Source organism: Mustela erminea, chromosome 10 (genome assembly GCF_009829155.1).
Source record: "Mustela erminea isolate mMusErm1 chromosome 10, mMusErm1.Pri, whole genome shotgun sequence".
NCBI classification, from domain to species: domain Eukaryota; kingdom Metazoa; phylum Chordata; class Mammalia; order Carnivora; family Mustelidae; genus Mustela; species Mustela erminea.
The window spans coordinates 45,367,949-45,387,627 of record NC_045623.1 but is presented as its reverse complement, the minus strand read 5'-3'; the positions used below and the strand labels follow the sequence as shown (position 1 = coordinate 45,387,627).

Below are 19,679 nucleotides of genomic sequence, written 5' to 3'. Positions count from 1 at the left end.
TCCAGCTCCCTTTGATGAAAGATCGGTAACCTTAGCCATGAATGACAAATTCTGTAAAAATTAGGTTTCTTCCCGGGAGCTCCATGGGGATGCAGGAGTAACTCTGTGGCTGGGGGGGGGGGGGGGGTGCGGAGAGGAGGCTTGTGGGGCAGATTCCTAGAGCCCCCGATTCTTCGTTTGGCCACCTGGTCCCAGGTTGCCGCGTCCCCCCAGCGGCGCGCGCAGGTCAGCACCGCGCCCGGGCGGTGGTGTGACTCGGAGGGGTGTGCCTGCGAGCCCCCGCGCGCGCCCGTCCCCACCCCCGCACCCTGTGCCCGCCCGCGCAGCGTGACTGGCCGCCGCCGCAGACCCGGCTCCAGGAGGCGCAGAGCGCGGCGCGCTGAGTGGGAGAGGCGAGCGGACTGCTGCCGAGCGGACTGCTGCCTGGCGGCCGCCGCGCTACCCTCCCTCCTCCGCTCCCTCCGCCCTTCTCTGGCGGCCGCGCTGCCTGGGAGCCCGGGAAGCCGCCGCTGCTCCGAGCCCGCAGCTCCGGCGCGGGGACCAACGGCGAGGCGGGGGCGGCGGGAGCGCGGAGACCACAGGCCCCGGGGACAGGCGGAGGGGGTCACTGGCCTGGGCTGGCAGAGCTGAGCGTGGGAGTGTTTGCGCGTGAGATCTAGGGCTGCTCCGGTGCTCCGTGCGGACCCCGCCAGCCCCAGCCCAGGTCGCCGCAGCGCAGGAACCTCCCGGCCCGTGCCCCAAGGCACGCGCGGCACAGCCATGAACACCAACGATGCCAAGGAGTATCTGGCCCGGAGGGAAATCCCTCAGCTTTTCGAGGTAGGGGGCTTGGGCTGGTGGACGGCCGGGGGGATCTGAGGAAAGCATCTCCGGGTCTGGGGAGGCGGAGGCGGCGCCCCGTCTGCACCTTGCAGACACGGGGCACGGAAGTGAAGGGGCTTGCAGAAGCTCGCTTTCCCGCTTGCTCCGGGTAGTCGCCTTTCCAGCGGGTGGCCGGGGTCCTTGTCCGATGGCTGGGCTCAGGAGCCCGCACCTCGCAGATCAAGTTTCAGTCTTCCAGCAGGGCTCTGGAAGCAGGTTGCCCCCAGCGTACCCCTCGGATGTGCAGGGTGGGCTGCCGGAGGCGCTCGGCCCCGCTTTTTAGGGGCAAGGGCCAGGCCAGGTGGGTACGCTGGCGCTCAGGAGCGAGCAGGGACTCGAAACCGAGGGGTAGAGAGCCCTAGCCCCTCCGTGCGCGGAGGGTCAGGACCCTGCAGAGAAGGGGAAGTGTGGACGGAAGTAGCGTTCTGCGGAGATAGCTTGGAGGAGAGAGATGAAGATGCAAAAACCAAATCCAAACCCGTCGAGTGCAGCACTATCTCCCGGGTGGCAGGCACCCAGCGCTGCTATGCGCTTTCGGTGAATGAACTCCTGGGCACGTTTTCCGTTGCCTGGGAAGGGATCGTTCTCCTTCCTCGCCTCCCGGACTGTAGCTTTCGCCTGCCTTCTCCATCCCACCTAGAGAAAGCAAGTCAGAGAGAGAGCCGCGAGGCTGGCGTGACTCCTGTTGCTGTCTTCGGACCACATCACAGCCTCATCTCTACTAGATGTCCCAGGGGATAAGGAACACTTGGGAATGTGGGAGAGGAGGCTTGAGGGATGAACTAAAGGAACCTTGTTAGTTCTAAACCGCAGCCTACGTCTCGGAGCCTTTTGGTTCCTTGCCTTCTCTCTATATTTGAATTTTGGAAAATTCCTGAGTTCTTTGTGTTTTCGGTTAAAAACAAAAACAAAAAATGGAAGCGAGCCAAGCTTCATAGATGGAGCCCTGACAGATGAATTCCATTCACTGCAACACCCCACCCCCATTTCTAAAAGATGATAGATAGACTGTAGACTGAGCCAGTAAACCAAGGGTCATGAGTTGTTGGAGGTTTGGTCTGCTAAAAGGAATTTTAAAACACCATTTGGGAAAAGAATCTGTTGCCTGTTTTTCCAAGTTGCCTTTAATATGGGCCACCATAATTGCAGATCTTCATTTTTTTCTCACCTCTGTAAGCCACTGGTTTCAGGTTGGTCTGAAGCCAAGATTTCCAGGTAAACCACACACTGAGCACAAGCCTGGTTTGTGAAACCCAAATCTAGCAAGTGTGTTACTCATGTTTGAAAAGAATGGGGAGGTGTTGCATAAGGACAGGTCTCGGGGGTGGGTAGGATTCTTCAAGAGTTTTCCTGTTTCTTTTTAATTTTCAAAAAATAAATATGGAGCAGAAGAGTTAAAAACACTAGGAAGGTTTTGTCGTAAATATTAATTCTGAGACAAATTTCATTTCTATACTTCTAAAAGAATAATTAGAAACATCCGCAGGAATGCCACCTGATTGCAAATTGCTATTTTCTTTGTAAATGTGGTACTGTTTTTCCTTCTTTGTAACCACAGAGATTTTTGACAGTTTGTTCATTAAAATATACACTGTGTATGCAGATAGGTGATAGCTGGCATTTTTGTTCAGGTATTATGTTTTGTTTTTCTGCATATGAATGGGACATTTAAAAATAGTGTACACCCAGAAAGGGAAGTCTACTCCCTTAGGTGAAATGCAGTAATACAATGTATTTAAATGCAATCATAGACAACTGGAAGATGGAAAAGACTTCTGGTGACCTCCAAAGACTGCATCCCACCAGTAAGAATCTATGCTTTATCCAGCACAAGACAGAAGTAAAACCTACCAGTTCTCCATGTAATAAACATAGACAGCAAAACCAAATGCTTTGTTTCCAAACTGGATTTTCTCCACTAATAATGGTATGTGAAGTTTCTAACTATCCAGTTTATCAATTAGGTATCTCTCAAACCAGAAACATTGCCTCAGCTGTAGACTTTAGACACCATGATAGACGAAGCAATTGATTATTAAATCTATATACTGTCAGACAACTAGATGTATTTAATTGACCTTTTCAGATTTTCTCCTGACTTGAAACATAACATGCACTAAATAGGATATCTATGGTAGGTTCAAGTTTGAAATGTGCTTCCATTTTTAGAGTAAATGTTTAAAATAAAAAACACTTTCCCCTGATACTGTCATGATTTTTAACTTTAGGGAAACTTAGGGTGTATGTATTGATCTTATATTACTGTACCTTAGAACAGAGATTTAGCAATTAATTTGAATTCTAGTAAAAGTCAAATTAGATTATTCAGGTTCTTAAAGGATTAACTCAGAATAATAATGTCTCTTGATTTTCTTGGATCCCTGATGGTGGCTGATTGTTAGAGGGAAGGGTTAAAATTATCCATGAAGGAGTGGAACTGATTCCCTCTAAAATCAGTACCCTTTGGGGAATCAGATTTCTTTAGGGAGGCTGGAGATGTATATTTTCCAGTTTAAAAAAAATTCATTAAGTATGTTCACTCACTTCTGGCAAGAATAGGGATTTTTAAAAAAGAGAGAGACCATGAGTGCTTCATATTGTTGGATTATGTATGGGGCACAGATAATCTGGCATTTTCTTTTTACCCCATATCATATTTTTGCAAGACATAGAGAGAGGATTATGTAGGTTTTGGAATCAGAAACACTGAATTGGAATCCTTGGCTTACAAGTTTCCAGCTGGATAACCTTGATCAACTCATTAGCATCTCTGAGCCATGGTTTCCTAATCTATAAAATGGGGATAATAATATCACATAGGGCTAAGAGTGCATTGGGTGAGCTAAGGCATACAAAGAAACAGAGGAAGCACAGCCACAGTTAACTATATTAACATAGAAATGTGAGGAGGTAAACACTGTGTGTCCGTGTGTGTGTCAGCATGTGTCTGTGTATATATAACACAGGTCTTGACACACAAATGGAATGTGGATGCTCAGATTAGTTTTTTCCTCTCCCTCTGCAATTGAACTCCTCCCAGCACTCTGACAATTTGGTGTTTGAGAGAACAAATGTACCTGGAAAGAACTACATACCACCTTTGAGCGAATTGCACAAGAATAATTTGAAAATAAAATACTTTATTTAGTAAAGATGTCAGTCTTTCAAAGGATGTGTGTGTGTTGTACATTAATAACGTATATTGGTGATAATATTCCTCTATGCTTTTTCCATGAAATACTGTAAAGGAAAATATTTTGCACATCAGTCCGGTTTCCAGGAGTCATTATTTCCAAATTTGGCATTTTTAGAAACCAGTACATGTGACATATTGGATACCAGGTTTTCCTCTGTAACCTCAGTGGATATTGTGGTGATCTATTATATATCAAATAGCATTTTTTTAAGTGTCAGACTATGTTTTGAATAAATTTTTGTTCCCAATTAGAAAACAGACCAATGTACCCCTACCATGTGCCAGGGACAATGTCAGGGGCTAGAGACTGAAAAATAAAAAAGACCTACTCCATGTTGTTGAAGAGTTTATAGTTTAGAAAATGAGACCAACACACAAATTGATGGTTTCAGTATAAATGACAGGTAAAACTTTTTTTTCCTGGGTAATATGGAATGCCAAGAAGACGTCCACAAGCCAACCTGGGCGCTCAGAGGAGGCTTCCTGATCATAATAATATTAAATCCACCAACATCTATTGAGTATTTACTATGCTCCAGGCCCTCAATATGCCCTTTACAAATATTATATTTTTAATCCTTAAAAATTCTTGGAGGTAGGTAGAACTCCATTTCACTAATGAAGAAACTAAGGCTTGGATGCTTTAAGAATGGGTAGGAATAAGACAAGTAATGACTGGAGCATTTTTACACACTGCACTTTATCTCACTGTGATAGGGTGCCTCCATTTTAAACAATGTTGTTGTCTGAATTGTGTAAAAGGCAGAGAACGCTGAGCTGAACACTAATGGTCAAGAATTTAGGGGTTATCTTGGGACGCCTGGGTGGCTCAGTGGGTTCAGCCTCTGCCTTCGGCTCAGGTCATGGTCCCAGAGTCCTAGGATCAAACCCTGCATTGGGCTCTCTGCTCAGTGGGGGGAGCCTGCTTCCCCCTCTCCCTCTGCCTGCTTCTCTGCCTACTTGTGATCTCTCTCTCTCTCTCTCTCTATCAAATAAATAAACAAGTAAATAATATCTTAACAAAAAAAGAATTTAGGGGTTATCTTAATTACTCAGCAGATCATGATTCCACCTCTAATTGTGTGTTAAAAAAAAAATAAATGCAAAGAACAAAAGCAACCCAGAGTTCAAAGATGAGTCATAGACCCATTTTAGCAAAGGTGGTTTCAACACCTATTTCATATGGGCGTATTTTGTTGTATTCCAGAGCCTTCTGAATGGACTGATGTGTTCTAAGCCAGAAGACCCCATAGAGTACTTGGAAAGTTGTTTACAGAAAGTCAAGGAGTTAGGCGGCTGTGACAAAGTGAAGTGGGATACGTTTGTCAGCCAGGAGAAGAAGACCTTACCTCCTCTCAATGGAGGACAATCACGGAGATCCTTTCTAAGAAATGGTAATGTATATGTAGAATAATGCTTTATTATTATTATTATTATTATTACCGCAGTTCTTTTTATAAAACACACCATATAGACTGTAGAGGGTCATTTATTTTAATAGGTTTCTAAAAGCCTAGAGAGATATTTGGCTCTGGAACATGATTAATCTCTCTGCTCCAAATTCTGATCACCCTTGTGATGAGACAAAACACCATGCCACTGTCCAACATTACCCGAAAGGCTTAATGAAGTTTTGTATTTCTGACTTCATAATTTTGCAAAATGAATAACATTAGCAAACTATGAATTTTTCTTAAAATTGCAGAGTTTCCCAAATAAATGGGTAGACAAAATAGTTATTATGTAACAATTCAACATTTCTTAATTAGCTGGGAAGAGCTTGGCATAATATGTTTCCAAACTCAGAGTTCGTATTAATGCATCTGCCTAAGTGCATATTAAGTTTATACTAATTAATCCAACAAGTATTTATTAAGCAGCTACTGAATGCATCATAATAGATTAGGCATTTGGATGCTATAAAAGAAGTAGAAGACATGAACTTGTCTAGCAATTTTAAGAATAGCTTGGAACTAAGAACTGGAGTTCACCAGAGGAAATTCGGGGTATATTCTGAGAACTTTCTGAAGTACATGCTTATCAAAATTAATGGTTCAACATCAGCCAACTACCTTTTAGGCTCTGGTTGAAATTGAGAAGTATAATTATCTGTGCAGAACACAATCAGAGGAAACTAGGTTTATTCTTTCCCAGTGGCCAAGATCATTATATTTCCAAAATTTACACCACTTTCAAAAATTATACCATGAAATGTTTGGAGTATTTGTAATACAAGTATTACAAGCATTTGTAACAAATACTAGAGGGAAATAAACTCCAGTTTATTTATTTAGTCATGACCTGCTTAGATTTTATTTGAATCAGTGTGTGTGGCCGGGGGGGGGGGGCGTAGTTATAGTGTGTTAATATTTAAGTGTATGTGGGCGGGGGGGTAGTTATAGTGTGTTAATTTTTAAGAAGCACAAACAGAAAGGGTAGGCAGAAACAACATTTTCTCAGAAGCATCTCCAGAGAGCAGGATACTTCCCTATCCGTGTCATAATCATCACTAGTTGGTAGAGGCCCGAAGGTGCAAGTGACCATTGTCTCTTGGGCATATCACTCAGTAAATTTCTGCTTTGGTGAACAAATGATGTTTTCATGGCCTTGAAAGTTTCACGTACCTTCCCAAAACAGCTAACTTACTTCCCTTGGTATTGTTATACTGTTAGAATCTGGCCCTTGTTTAATTCAGTGAGATAAGTATGGGGAACCATTTCTAAACCTTAAAGTACTAATAAACCTCAGGTATTACTGGATTTAGTCTATTTTTAGTAAAAAAATATTTTTACATTTTTAAAATTTAAATTTAAGAGGTATGTCATCCCTTAGTCCAAAAGCTGCTCCTAGACTGGGTATCAAAAGTGACTGTTTTGCAACAAAATAAAATCCGAATGCTTCTATTTCATACCATTACTTGGCTTGATTATACATAGAAGCCAGGTAGGCCAAGTGTGTAATAGAAAACAGTGGAGACTGTGGTCAAGTAAGTGAGAACAGTCGTTGTCTAAAGACAGTCATGTACAAATTTTGGAAAAATGTTGACTGAACAAAACACATCTTTGGGGCTGTGTTAGGCCCACAGATCACCAGTTTGGAAGTCCTGTGTGAGCAGGATAAGCTAAAACAGGAATGGAAAATATAGGTTTAACTTTCATTAGAATTACAATTGTGTATTAATTTTAAAATCTCCATATCTAATAATACCATACCAGAATTCTTTCTCTGAGATCTTTTAATCATCACATAGAACCTTTCAATGTACTATGATGACAAGAATGCCTTATTACATCCCTGTATCTAAGACACATGCTGAAAGACAGAAAATGGTTTCTAAATGGAATTTTCTGTGATAATAACATTTTATTTTATGAAATGCTTTGCATACTTGTGCTTTGTAAGTTTTAGCTATAATTTATGGAATATATTATTAAGTTAAAGGAAACTGATAACTTCTTCATAACTTAAAGCATCATTATTTCTAGAAATAAAGTGATTCATGCATATTTTGCTGAAATATTGATATAGCTATGTTAATATATAATTATCATAAAAATTATCCTGTGAATTAAAACATTTTAATCATTTAGGCAAATTGCTTTCATACATAAAGGTATGATAAAAAGCAAAGATAAATTATTGACTGAAGGGATTTTATCAATGTAAGATAAGCGTCCATTTTTTTCCCCCACCATATGTACACAATTGAACAAATAATTAGTTGTGAATAAGAGTTCTAATTCTGTAGCTCCAAATGACCAAAGAACTTCTGTTGTGGAATGTCTCATTATCGTCTTATACTGAACATGTTTAGAAGCAAGCATAGCATATTTGCTTCAAAACCAGCACTTCCTTCTTTTCTTATTTCAATGAAGTCAGTCAGTGAGTCAGTTGAGCATTAAAATAACCATTTATTAGCACTACTATTGTCAGACATTCTTTTAAGACTGAGGATGTAGCCCCTGAGAAAGAACAAACATGGTACCTTCCCTCATGGAGTGACCCAGAGGGTATTATGTTAAGTGAAATAAGTCAGTTAGAGAAAGACAAATACTACAGGATTTCCTCGCATGTGGAATTTTTGTTTGTTTTTTCACTCACGTGTGGAATTTAAAACAAAACAAACAAACAAAACCAGAATCTTAAATACAGAGAATAAACTGTTGTTGCCAGAAGGGAGGTAGTTGGAGATGCAGGTGAAATAATGGGGATTAAGAGGACACTTCTCTTGATGAGCACTGAGAAATGTATAGAATTGTTGAGTCATTGCATTGTAAACCGAAACTAATAAAACACTATGTTAATTATGCTTCAATTTTAACAATAAAAAATAAAATAATAAAGTAAATTAAAAAGAAATGTTTTGTAAATACTATAGGAGTATAGATAGTGAACACTCTATACAGGTATGATGTATGTGTATTATATACATATATGGTATACATACACACTATGTATATATATCATATGTATACAAATAATACACACACATGCATATATATATATAAGTAATATGTATGTATATAAGTCCTATACATATGTATATGGTATGTACATAAAAATTATATAGACTATAATGTTGGGGTTGTTTTTTAAGAATTTTTAGAAGAGATGTTGATCAGGAATAATTGTTGAAATAAGAATAATGAAGTCGGTGATCATTTTGACTACAGAATAAAAAACATTGATGGTGAAAAAAATATACTTAAAATTAGAAGCAGAGTAGGTGATTTAGGAAATACCATATGCGATAAGATCAACCACATTAACAGGGGAATAGATCCACCTAGGCTTGGGTTCAAGGTTATGCTTGGAGACAGAAAGCTGAGTGGGTGTTAGCTAGAGAAGGATGGGGGAGTTTGAGTAGGTACCAAGGGATAGAGAACAGGAGTTCCTGACCTAGAGGAAGAGGCTATGATATAGACAGGAGTGAGAGAAGCCCACTATTTCTGGAGCAGAAGAGAAAAAGCAGAAAGATGCTATATGAAATGCAATGTGTTCCTTATTTATTTAGACTTGAAACCTGGTAATTGTCTTTGTAATATTACCTCTTTTCATGTCATGGATCCCAACTTTAACCATGTTCTTCATATCTAACCACTCATGTCCATTTCCCATGCTACCCTTCTAAGTGAAGCCCTCATTTCTCACCTGTGCATTACTGTACCTGACTCCTAGCTGCTACTCTTTGGGCTGTGCATCTCCCTACTCAATCCCTTCTAACCACTACCAGATTAATCTTCCAAAAAAACATTTCATATTAAATTATGTCACTGCTTTACCCCTCCACCCCCAAAAAAACTCTCCGCTGGCTTCCTACCAGATTAAAGCAGAGGCTCTTCACCCTGTGGCCACACTCAGCATGCCCATCTTCTGGGTATTAGGACTTCTCTGTGCCCCCCAGGGGTGAGGAAGGAAGGAACCATGAACTATAGGAATTCCAGCTGAGGCTTGAACAACGCGGGAGTTAACAGCTGCATAAGGTTGTGAAAGTTATGAGATTGTATACTACACAGCTCTAGGGAGCACCATTTGCAGAGACCAGGATATATACAGACTACCAAACAAGACTAGGCACTACTCAGAAAGTTTCCTCTAACAGGAGTTGGCAAACTATAACCCATGAGCTAAGTCTGTCTCAGTCTGTCTGTCAGTCTATCTCAGACTGACCTGAGTCTGTTTTTCTTTTCTTTTTTTTTTTTGAAATTTCTTTTCAGCGTAACAGTATTCATTGTTTTTCAACCACACCCAGTGCTCCATGCAATCTGTGCCCTCTCTAATACCCACCACCTGGTTCCCCCAACCTCCCACCCCCCGTTTTTATAAATAAGGTTTTATCATAACACAAGTTCATCCATTTGTTTATATGTTGTTTATGACTTCTTTCCTGCTACCATGGCCAAGTGGAGTATGAGACTGTTGGATGTTCAAAATATTGCATATCTGGCCCTTTAAGAAAAAGTTTGCAGATCGCTTACAGGATGGGGTCTTCTTCCAGTTGAAAAAAAACAAACTCATTTAGTTTGAAAATTTTTCTCTACTCGTGGGCTAAGTACAAAAAATGTTTTATTATGCATATTTTTTTCCCGTTTCAAAGTTCTCTTACTCTTTTGCAGTAATGCCTGAAAATTCAAACTTTCCATATCGGCGGTACGACCGGCTCCCTCCAATCCATCAATTCTCCATAGAAAGTGATACGGACCTCTCCGAGACTGCAGAGTTAATTGAGGAGTATGAGGTTTTTGATCCTACTAGACCTCGACCCAAAATCATTCTTGTCATAGGTATGAGGACAGAAAGCAAAATTCTTACACTACTGCTGTCTTTGCTTATATATTTACATTTCAAAAAATTATGTTAATTATGTGTATTTGCAATGCTAAGTTGGGTAATGACAAACAATAGAAACAAGAGCTCAAGAGCTCAAGAGAGAGTAGATAAAAATATTTTTAGCATAATTTTCAATAAAACAGAATTATTATAATTATAATTATATGATCTTTTATAGAATCTCATTACAATGTCCTAAAAATTTTCTATAATAAATTGAAAGTATTAATTTCCTCAAGATTTATTATCCTATGGTTTTATCTGTTTAACTTTTAACATAGATAACTGAATACATTTAAAAGTTTTCTAAACATGATATGTTTTTATCTTTTTAACTCAACAAATTAAGTTTTTCTTCACTATTAACTTTAGAGGATAATAATAATAATTATAATAATATGTTGGTAAAGACTCATATAAATGAATCTTCCATATAGCAAACTGGCACCTAAAGAAAAATCTAAGTTTTGATGTTTCAGACAAGCAAATCTAGTAGAATAGTGTTTTACACAACACATAACATCTGAGTGTTAATCAAAATAATAATAACAGTTACTTTTTAACATTGCTTACAATGAATGAGTATGAAAATACTAGTCTGATGTCATTTCACAAGGAATGGATGTGGAAAATGTTGAAAGTCTATTGCAAAACAAAATTTCTTACCATTCTCACAAATTCTAACTTCCTCAAAATCTGTAAAAATCATGAGGAGACCTGTGAATCTGGAATATGTCATCATTGTCTCCTGTTCCAGTTTGACTCATCTTTCAGAGAGATGACCAAAAGCGAAAATCAAGGGTGAATGTTCAAAGCTCTTCTTGTCAGTAATGTTAACAGGGGGCAAAATGAATACGGCCCCCATGCAAGGAAGTACTATTTCCAGAAGATATAATGATGATAGCAACTAGGACAAAAGCATGCAAATAAACACCATGCTATAACAAGAATTTAAATTCACCATACTAGAAGGAGTGATAATGGTCCATCTCTTAGTGTAATGAAAATGAAATTGCAAATATATTTAACCCTGAATTGTTTAAAACAGTAGTATAGGAAGAAAGTGTAGAAACTGGCTTTCTAAAAGTCATTATTCTTATGATATATGGGAGGCACAACTATGCCATAAATCTCTCATTTTTTGAAAATGAAATGTTGTCTGTGTGTGTTTTAAAAGTTGGACCTAGAAGATGAGGAAATGCTTGATTAAAACAGAGCTACAAAAACAAACAAACAAATAAATAAAACAGCTACAGGTGAAGAATAATTGGAAATTATTTTGCCATTTTATGATGAAATATTCTTTCAATCTTATTTTTCTTGTTGCTGTTACTAAAATATTGGTTATTAATAGGACAAACAAATGGAGGCTTCACTGCCCATGAAAAAGCTATAATACCAAAATGCTCTCATGTAAAAGAACACATATATGAATTTTTTGTGCATTGTGAATTTTGTATGAAAATGACTAAAATATTCCAACAAACTTAAGATCTCTGGAGAAGATGTAAATGCTTCAAATCTCCTCTGCTTCAAAGAACTCCACAGTTCTTTTTTACTCAGTAAAATCAGCTGGCTTCCCAAGAGTGTGATTCTGGTTTTAGACTTACACACTGTAAAGTTTTATGTATCCCAGGAATGATGCAGAACCAATGAGTATAAATAACTGTTAGATTTTAGAGGACTGAGTTATGAGAAGAAAGGAAAAACCGAACCTTAGGTTCGGTTTTCTGAGAAAATTGGGGCAATTTTATGAATTGTGAGGAATTATAATTGTACTCGAACCTTATAAATTTGTATTGTACCAGCCTAAAAAAGAAGTGGAGCAGGTACAGATACCCACGTGGTTTTATATTCAAATAAACAAAATTTCCTTTCTGGTGTTGCAGAATTTTTTTTAACGTTGGACTTCTTGGCACAGACATGAATCTCTCTTACGTTAATTATAAAATTTAAGAGATAGATTGGTCCCAATATTTATAAGTATTAGCGATTAATAGGATAAAAGTAAGCTCGCTCTGGTTTCAGAGAGAATGTGAAATTAATTTGTTAGTTAAGCCCATCTAATAAATTAATGCTATTCTCTTCAATTGTGCAAATCATATGTTTGTGTTGTCTGCTATTTGCTTCTGTTAGTTGACAAAAATTTTTTTTTCCTTGAAGGTGCCATAACTTTCTTAGCATGCTTGATTTTTTTGAATTCAGTGGGATTTATAATCTCTTAGTTTGATGGTTTATGAGATAAAGTGTGGAAATATAGTTTAAGAAAGATAACTTTCATTCTTCAAGGATCAAATCAGCTTAAATTTTTTTAAGGTTTTATTTATGTATTTGACAGACAGAGATCACAAGTAGGCAGAGAGGCAGGCAGAGAAAGAGGGGGAAACAGGCTCCCTGCTCAGCAGAGAGCCTGATGTGGGGCTTGATACCAAGACCCTGAGATCATGACCTGAGCCAAAGACAGGGGCTTAACCCACTGAGCCACCCAGGTGCCCCTCAAATCAGCTTAAATTTGATGGAGTTATTCATATAATTTTTTTTTCAAGCCAATCCGTGAACCACATCATAGGTTAATAGGCCTGAAACAGCTATTTAGAACCCACACTTTTTATCTGCAAAGGAATTAATTTAATTTAGTAGTAGTTCATAATGTTAAATCTAATAGGGTAGGATTTAGAGTTTCTTGGAAAGAGAATGGTTAAAAATGCAACCAAATTCCTATCCTGAGTTTACTAAAGCAGTAAAAAAGGTGAAAGCCACATGTCATCAGGTGTATTATTTGGTGTTGGGGTTGAGAAATGATTCGCATTGATCTTAGAATTCTGCGCTTTAAAATTTTTATTTTTGTTTTTTAATTTTTAAGGATTTATTTATTTATTTATTGAGAGAGAGATAGAGAGACAGAAAGAGCAAGGACAGGGAAAGGGAGACTAGCAGACTCCTCTATGAGCAAGGAGCATGAGGTGGGACTCCATCCCTGGACCCTGAGATTATGACCTGAGCCAAAATCAAGAGTCAGATACTTAACCAACTGAGCCAGTGCATTTTAAGTGCATCTGTGCATTTAAAAATTTTAAAGAGGAGATAAGCCCTGGCCAACTAAGTCTACTCATCCCCAACTCTCCTTACAAAAAACCAAAGAAACACCTTTATTTTTTACTTATTCCATTTGCAAAAAATAATTATGAAATAATTATATATAATATGACTTCTGCTTCCCCTGCCAAAGCTTGATATATTGAATTAGTAGGGAGACCATCAACTTACTTTTCTATTGAATTTTTATTTTCAGCATTGCTTAATAAATTGTAATTATTTTCAGTGAAAATTCCAAAACATTTCATTCCTTATTAGACATTGACCTTTAGAAATATTTTTCTGCAGTCAATAATTTATGCTTAAATACTTGAAAATATTTCGGTTTGATAATTAGAAGAAGTAACAAGTCAGGGTGCCTGGGTGACTCAGGTGGTTAAGCCTCTGACTTCAGCTTGGATCATGATCTCAGTGCCCTAGGATCTAGCCTGGAGGCATTAGGCTTCGTGCTCCAAGTGGAGTGTACTTTTCCCTCTCTTTCTCCTTCTGTCCCTCCTCCTCCCCCTGCTCATGTTCTCTCTCTCTCCCATATGAATAGAGTGTTTAAAGAAAAAAAAAGTGACAAATCAAAATCAGACTGGGCTGATTGCTATATGCTTTATTTAGATTGCTCAGACTTCAGATTCTAATTAGTCTAGGTTGTTTAGAAATATAAATTAAAATAATCCAATATGATTGGAAATAAAATCTGAGGCATATATTTTATAACTATTTCAGGACTTAAGCTTCTAAAGTGTAAATGGTAATTACCAACGATTAGTATTGAGTAAGATTGTAAAATGTGGATTACTTCATACTAATGTATCACAAAATCGAAATTCTCATGAGCTCTAGGAAATTCTCCTGCTTTAAGAACCTATTCCATTCACTCTGTATTCATTGCATAAACCTTCTTTGGAATTTAAAGGAGATGAGGCAGGGAGACCCATGCATAGAGTTAAAAAAAAAAAAAAAGATTTAGATAAATTGTCTCAATATTGATATCCCTTTGGGTTTAAAAACAACTGTTACATTTCACCAAATTGCACATTAGCTCTTTGTTGGCATGGAACGCATTTCTGTTATTTTGATCATTATCTCTTGTGTCCCATAGATTTTTCTTTGATTACAGAGGGAAAAAAAAATAGGTTTGGCAAAGAACATGGAACTGTTTCTCACAACTGCATTGTTCAGTTTTCTAAAGTAGATATTTACTAAACTAGGTAAAGGAAAAAATGTCTCTTTCATCTAAGAAAGTTGATCATAGTTCTGTCCTTTCCTTGGCGAAGCCTACACTTGCTTTGCCTTCAGGTTAGCACTGAGAATGGTGGAAGAGTGGGGTTGCCCACCCTGCTACCCCTGATCTAGACTCTGCATCTCAAGACAGAGGTATTAGCTGTATAAAAAGGAGTTTCTTCTTGTATCCGAAGATCACAATTCTGCCTGTTTTAAATGATAGGTGGTCCGGGAAGTGGAAAGGGTACTCAAAGTTTGAAAATCGCAGAACGTTACGGATTCCAATACATTTCGGTGGGAGAATTATTAAGAAAGAAGATCCACAGTACAAGCAGCAATAGGAAATGGAGTCTTATTGCCAAAATAATTACAACTGGAGAATTGGCCCCACAGGTACTGCTGTGTAATTTGCTTCTATTCTGCAAAGATTTTTATACCAGTGAGTGGTGAGTATAAGCTTCACTGTGTTTTTTTTAATCTTTCTTTTTAATTTATAAAAGGAAACAACAATTACAGAGATAAAACAGAAATTGATGCAAATACCTGATGAAGAGGGCATTGTTATCGATGGCTTTCCAAGAGATGTTGCCCAGGCTCTGTCTTTTGAGGACCAAGTAAGAATGTCTCTATTTTAAATTATGTATTTTTGCTTAAAACTTTGAGATTTATATATAAAAAAAAGATTTCTTGGGAGACTTGCTGTTATTCTGAAAGAATTCTGGTCTGAAAACAGGAAAGTACATCAGTATGGGTTGACAGAAGGTCATTTCCTTGGAATATATGCCTAGAAATTGGAAACCGTCCCTGCCAAAAAAGAAAAACTAATAATAGAATTTGTGATTTTTATTTAAAAAGTGCAAACCTCTATGGATTTTATTTCAAAATACTTTACCTAAGATTATGTCTTTAATCTTTAATTACTTAAACCAAGCCTGTTCCATACCGCCCTGCAGTATAAAACATCACGCTGTACTTCTATGGTTACCAAATCAGGAAACCCTCTTAAGTGAGGTGTAAAATACTAAACCACCTACCTATAACAAGGCAGGGCTCATGTTGCCAAAACTTACTCAAATTTCAGTAGACTATGCATGGTCAACACCTAATATGAATATTCTTAAGGGAAATAAATCAATTAAAATATTTTGTATATCTACTTAATCTTTGAAAAGCAGGGTGACTGATTCTTCATGTAAAATTTTAATTACAAAAATAACATTGTGGTCATAAAAATTTTAAGTCCGGTGTAAAAAGTGAAAGTTTACTAATACCATTATTCCTTTCCACTGCCCTCCTCTCCTAAGAAAAACAAACACTGTTAAGCTGGGTATAGATCCTTCTAGGCCATTTTCTGTGCATTCAACACACACACAGCCATGTGTGTGCATATGTGCGTGCTCATAGACAAATGAATTTTTGATTTTCATAGCTATTTCCAGATTGTCCTCCAAAAAAGACTTTTCCAAGTTATAGTCCAATCAATATTGAATGAAGTGTATTTCTCCAGAACCTTTCCAACTGGATAGAATTCATATTTAAGATGTTGCCAGCCTGATAAGTAAGAAACAGTATTTCATCTTTTAAATGTACATTTCTTGAATTACTACTAAGGATGCTCTCAGATACTTTATTGATAATTTGTATTTCTTATGAGTATTACCTGATTTGCTTTGCCTATTTTTCTACGGACTTATTTATCTTTTTCTTATTTGTGAAGTCAGCTTCACAAAGCCTCTCTGAATATTAGGGTGAACTGTTTGGGGAATGTCTTTCTCCCTCCTCAGGTTTCCCTCTCCCACAGTAGTCTAGAACCTCCCGTGCTTTCCTAGTTTGAGGACTTGGATTTAATTGTTCTGCCTTGACGAGAGAAAAACCAGAAAAATCCATTTTTGTTGCTGTTGCGTTACCTGATGTTGCTGTTGAAAATGGGTGCTATGGCAGCCGTTCCACCTGATTCTTGGCTATTGGTGGAGCCCCGAGAGCCGAGGCAGGCATTCCCACTCAAACCCAGTCCGCCCTTGGAATGATAGGCATTTGGCGGGCACAAGCAGCATGAGCTTCTTGGGCTTTTTCTCTATTCTCTTTCAAACTTTCTGTGAGTCTCTCTCTTCTCCCCTGAATAATAACTCAGGTAGATCTCATAGCTTTCCTGGTCACTTAAAAATATTAAACAGACAGACAGGGGTGGCTTTGTGGTTCAGTCGGTTAAGGTCCCACTCTTGATTTCAGCTCAGGTCATGATCTCAGAGTCATGGGTTTGAGCCCTGTGTCAGTCACCATGCTCAGTGGGGCGTCCGTTTGAGATTCTTTCCCGCTCCCTCTCCTTCTGCCTCTCTGCCCCTCCCCTCCAAAAAAAAAAAAAAAAAAAAGTGAATCTTTCAAATATTAACAGATAGTCTTACTTTCCGGTATTAAAAAAACCCAGTCCATAATTACATCTCAGTAAAGCTGGGGAAATTTTTTTCACTTAAAAAAAAAGAAAATGTCCAGGGCACCTGGGTGGCTCAGTTGGTTAAGCCACTGCCTTTGGCTCAGGTCATGATCCCAGAGTCCCAGGATCGAGTCCCGCATTGGGCTTACAGCTCCACAGGGAGACTGCTTCTCCCTCTGACCTTCTCCCCTCTCATGCTCTCTCTCACTCTTTCTCTGTAGTGGATAAATAACATCTTAAAAATTAAAAAAAAAAGTCCAATATAAAATAAAAACTTCAGTTTTCCTCTCAGTTTAACACATGTCTTCTTGGACCTTCTTGGATTTCAGCCTCAGAAATCCGAAGTGATGTCTCTGACTCCTGAAATTCTTCCTCATGTGGATTACAGTGAGGCAGGTAGTGGGGAAAAGGGCAGGAAACGCGTAGCTCTCTGGCACGTCTCTGGACACCTGACTGATCTCCACCTTCTCTTCCAAAGCCTAGACACGGGTGATGGGCCAGGGGTCATGATACTTGTTGGGGACATCTGTCAGCAAGTTCTGTAAGATGGTCTGGTATCTCCGTAATACATCCAGCTCCGAGACTGGACTTTTCCAGCCTTTCGTTCGAGGCTGAAAAAGTCCAGTCTCGCATCTTTCTCCAGCTGGCCTTGGAACACCCTATATAGAGGTTCTTGGCCACTGTAAGTAGAATAGTTGTGCTGAGTTGTGCCACCACTGCTGACCTGCCAGAGTTCAGAGGTTGCAGAGGCAAAGCTGAAGTGTTTATGCAAAGCAAAATGTTGGGGTCAGCCCTGATTACTCTGTACCCTATGTAGGCTCAAGCCCTTGTGCTGTCTGTTTTTCTGGTACCATGTCTGACCCCAAATGTGTGAGGGTTTTCCCTCCCAGTTCTCCAGTCCTCAGCACAAACAAGACATCTGATCATTGCATTCAACTTTGACACTAACTATCTGAGTTAGTCTGGACCCTTCCAGTGAAGGGCTCAATCCCACAAGACTGTCTCCACTTCAGAGGTCACTGACAAGTTCCGGGGACACTTGTATTTCTGTCCCATCACCTATAGATTCTGGGGTTCCCACAATGCTCTCATCAGTTTTGATAATTTGCTAGAATGACTCACAGAACTCAAGAAAATGCTTTACTTACATTGAGGGGATTATGACGAGGTACAACTCAGAAGCAGCCAAATGGAAGTGATGTGCAGGGCATGGTGTGGGGTTGGGCATGCAGAACTTCCATGTTCTCTCTGGGTGCAGCACCCTCCCAGTACCTCAACATTTCTATCAACCCAGCAGCTTCATTGCTGAATTTTTCTAACCCAAGCTCTCTCTTCTTCCTGGAGACCAGGGAGTGTGGCTGGAAGTTCCCACCTTCTCACTGTTGGGTCACCAATCTTGGGTCTCCCAATAATGGGTCCATGGTCAAAGGAGCGAGACTGATACAAAGCGAAGGTCAAGCAAAGCTTTATTTCGCACCAAGCATCAAGAATCAAACCAACCATCAAACAGACCAGTCAGGGCCGCCCCTTACAGAGAGGGCGACCCCTCCCTGCCTCACAGACTAACTTTTATAGAGCAAAGGCCGTGTGGTTGAGCCTGGCCACGCACAGGTGGCCAATGAGATTGCAACACACAGAGAAAGCTGCACTGTCATGCTAGGTCACACACGGGTGGCCAATTGAACTACAATTCACCCCATAGTAGACATTTGCACTAGCCTATCACGTTGGTGAGAATTGGCTCCCAAAAGGCAGGGACCACACTCCTTGGTAGCTAGGAGACAGTATGCACCCCCACTGATTGAATGCTTCCACCTGGCCTGACCCACCCTTGTATTTGGACTTTGTTACCTGGGATTGGTTTCCCAGACTTGCTTTTAAATAAGTTCCCCTGGGGGGAGGCGGGGCCGGGATTTAAGTTTTATTGCATAAACAACAAAATGGCTGTTCAACCAAGGTAGGGCCGCTCTGGCTAAATAGGCCCTTACACTCGTCTTATGTTTGGTCTCTCTGCCAGCAAACTCCCATCCGGATACTATTTTGGACCCTGCCAGAGTCACTTCAACAGCCTTGACTAAGGTGTGGTCAGAAGGTGTTCATTAGGGACAAGAGAAGACAGTCTTGTTATTCAGGAAATTCTGAAGGTTTTAGAAGCTCCATGCCAGGAATCAGGGACAACAGCTAAATATGTATTTTCATGAGACCACAACTCCTCAGGGTCTTTCTAGCTTTTTGTATGTGTCTCTGGACCCGTATATACACACATGCGGAAATCTCCCCCGAGACTTCTTCACAGGTCCAGGGCCTGAGAGGAGATGGATTTCTGATATTGACCACATACTGGTGATGGTCTTACTTCACACTTAGGTGTCTTATCGGACAAGGGAGTGTCTATTTTCTGTTAGGGAATATAGTATCAATGTGAAGTCCGGACTGACCAGACAGATTTTCTCCTTGAGGTCATTTGGCGAGTATGTTTCCTTCCACATTGTTGTTCTGCCATTTCCTGGAATGCTTTCATCACCTGTAGGGTCGAAGCAGGGCTGTCAC

At 39.6% G+C, this 19,679-nt stretch overlaps 1 protein-coding gene across 2 annotated transcripts in view; it reads left to right on the top strand.

Moving 5' to 3' along the window:
* Positions 1 to 211: 211 nt before the first annotated feature.
* Positions 212 to 19,679, top strand: part of AK5 (adenylate kinase 5) — a 241,920-nt gene continuing 222,452 nt past the window's right edge. Inside the window, exons 1-5 of one of the 2 annotated variants that reach the window (XM_032302234.1) lie at positions 212 to 819; positions 5,265 to 5,451; positions 10,246 to 10,341; positions 14,922 to 15,091; positions 15,199 to 15,312. In XM_032302234.1, the coding sequence (XP_032158125.1) occupies positions 760 to 819; positions 5,265 to 5,451; positions 10,246 to 10,341; positions 14,922 to 15,091; positions 15,199 to 15,312 (627 nt within the window). In that variant the 5' untranslated portion in view covers positions 212 to 759. Of the gene's footprint in view, positions 820 to 5,264; positions 5,452 to 10,173; positions 10,342 to 14,921; positions 15,092 to 15,198; positions 15,313 to 19,679 lie in introns of both variants that reach the window. The other variant, XM_032302233.1, reaches the window with a different exon arrangement.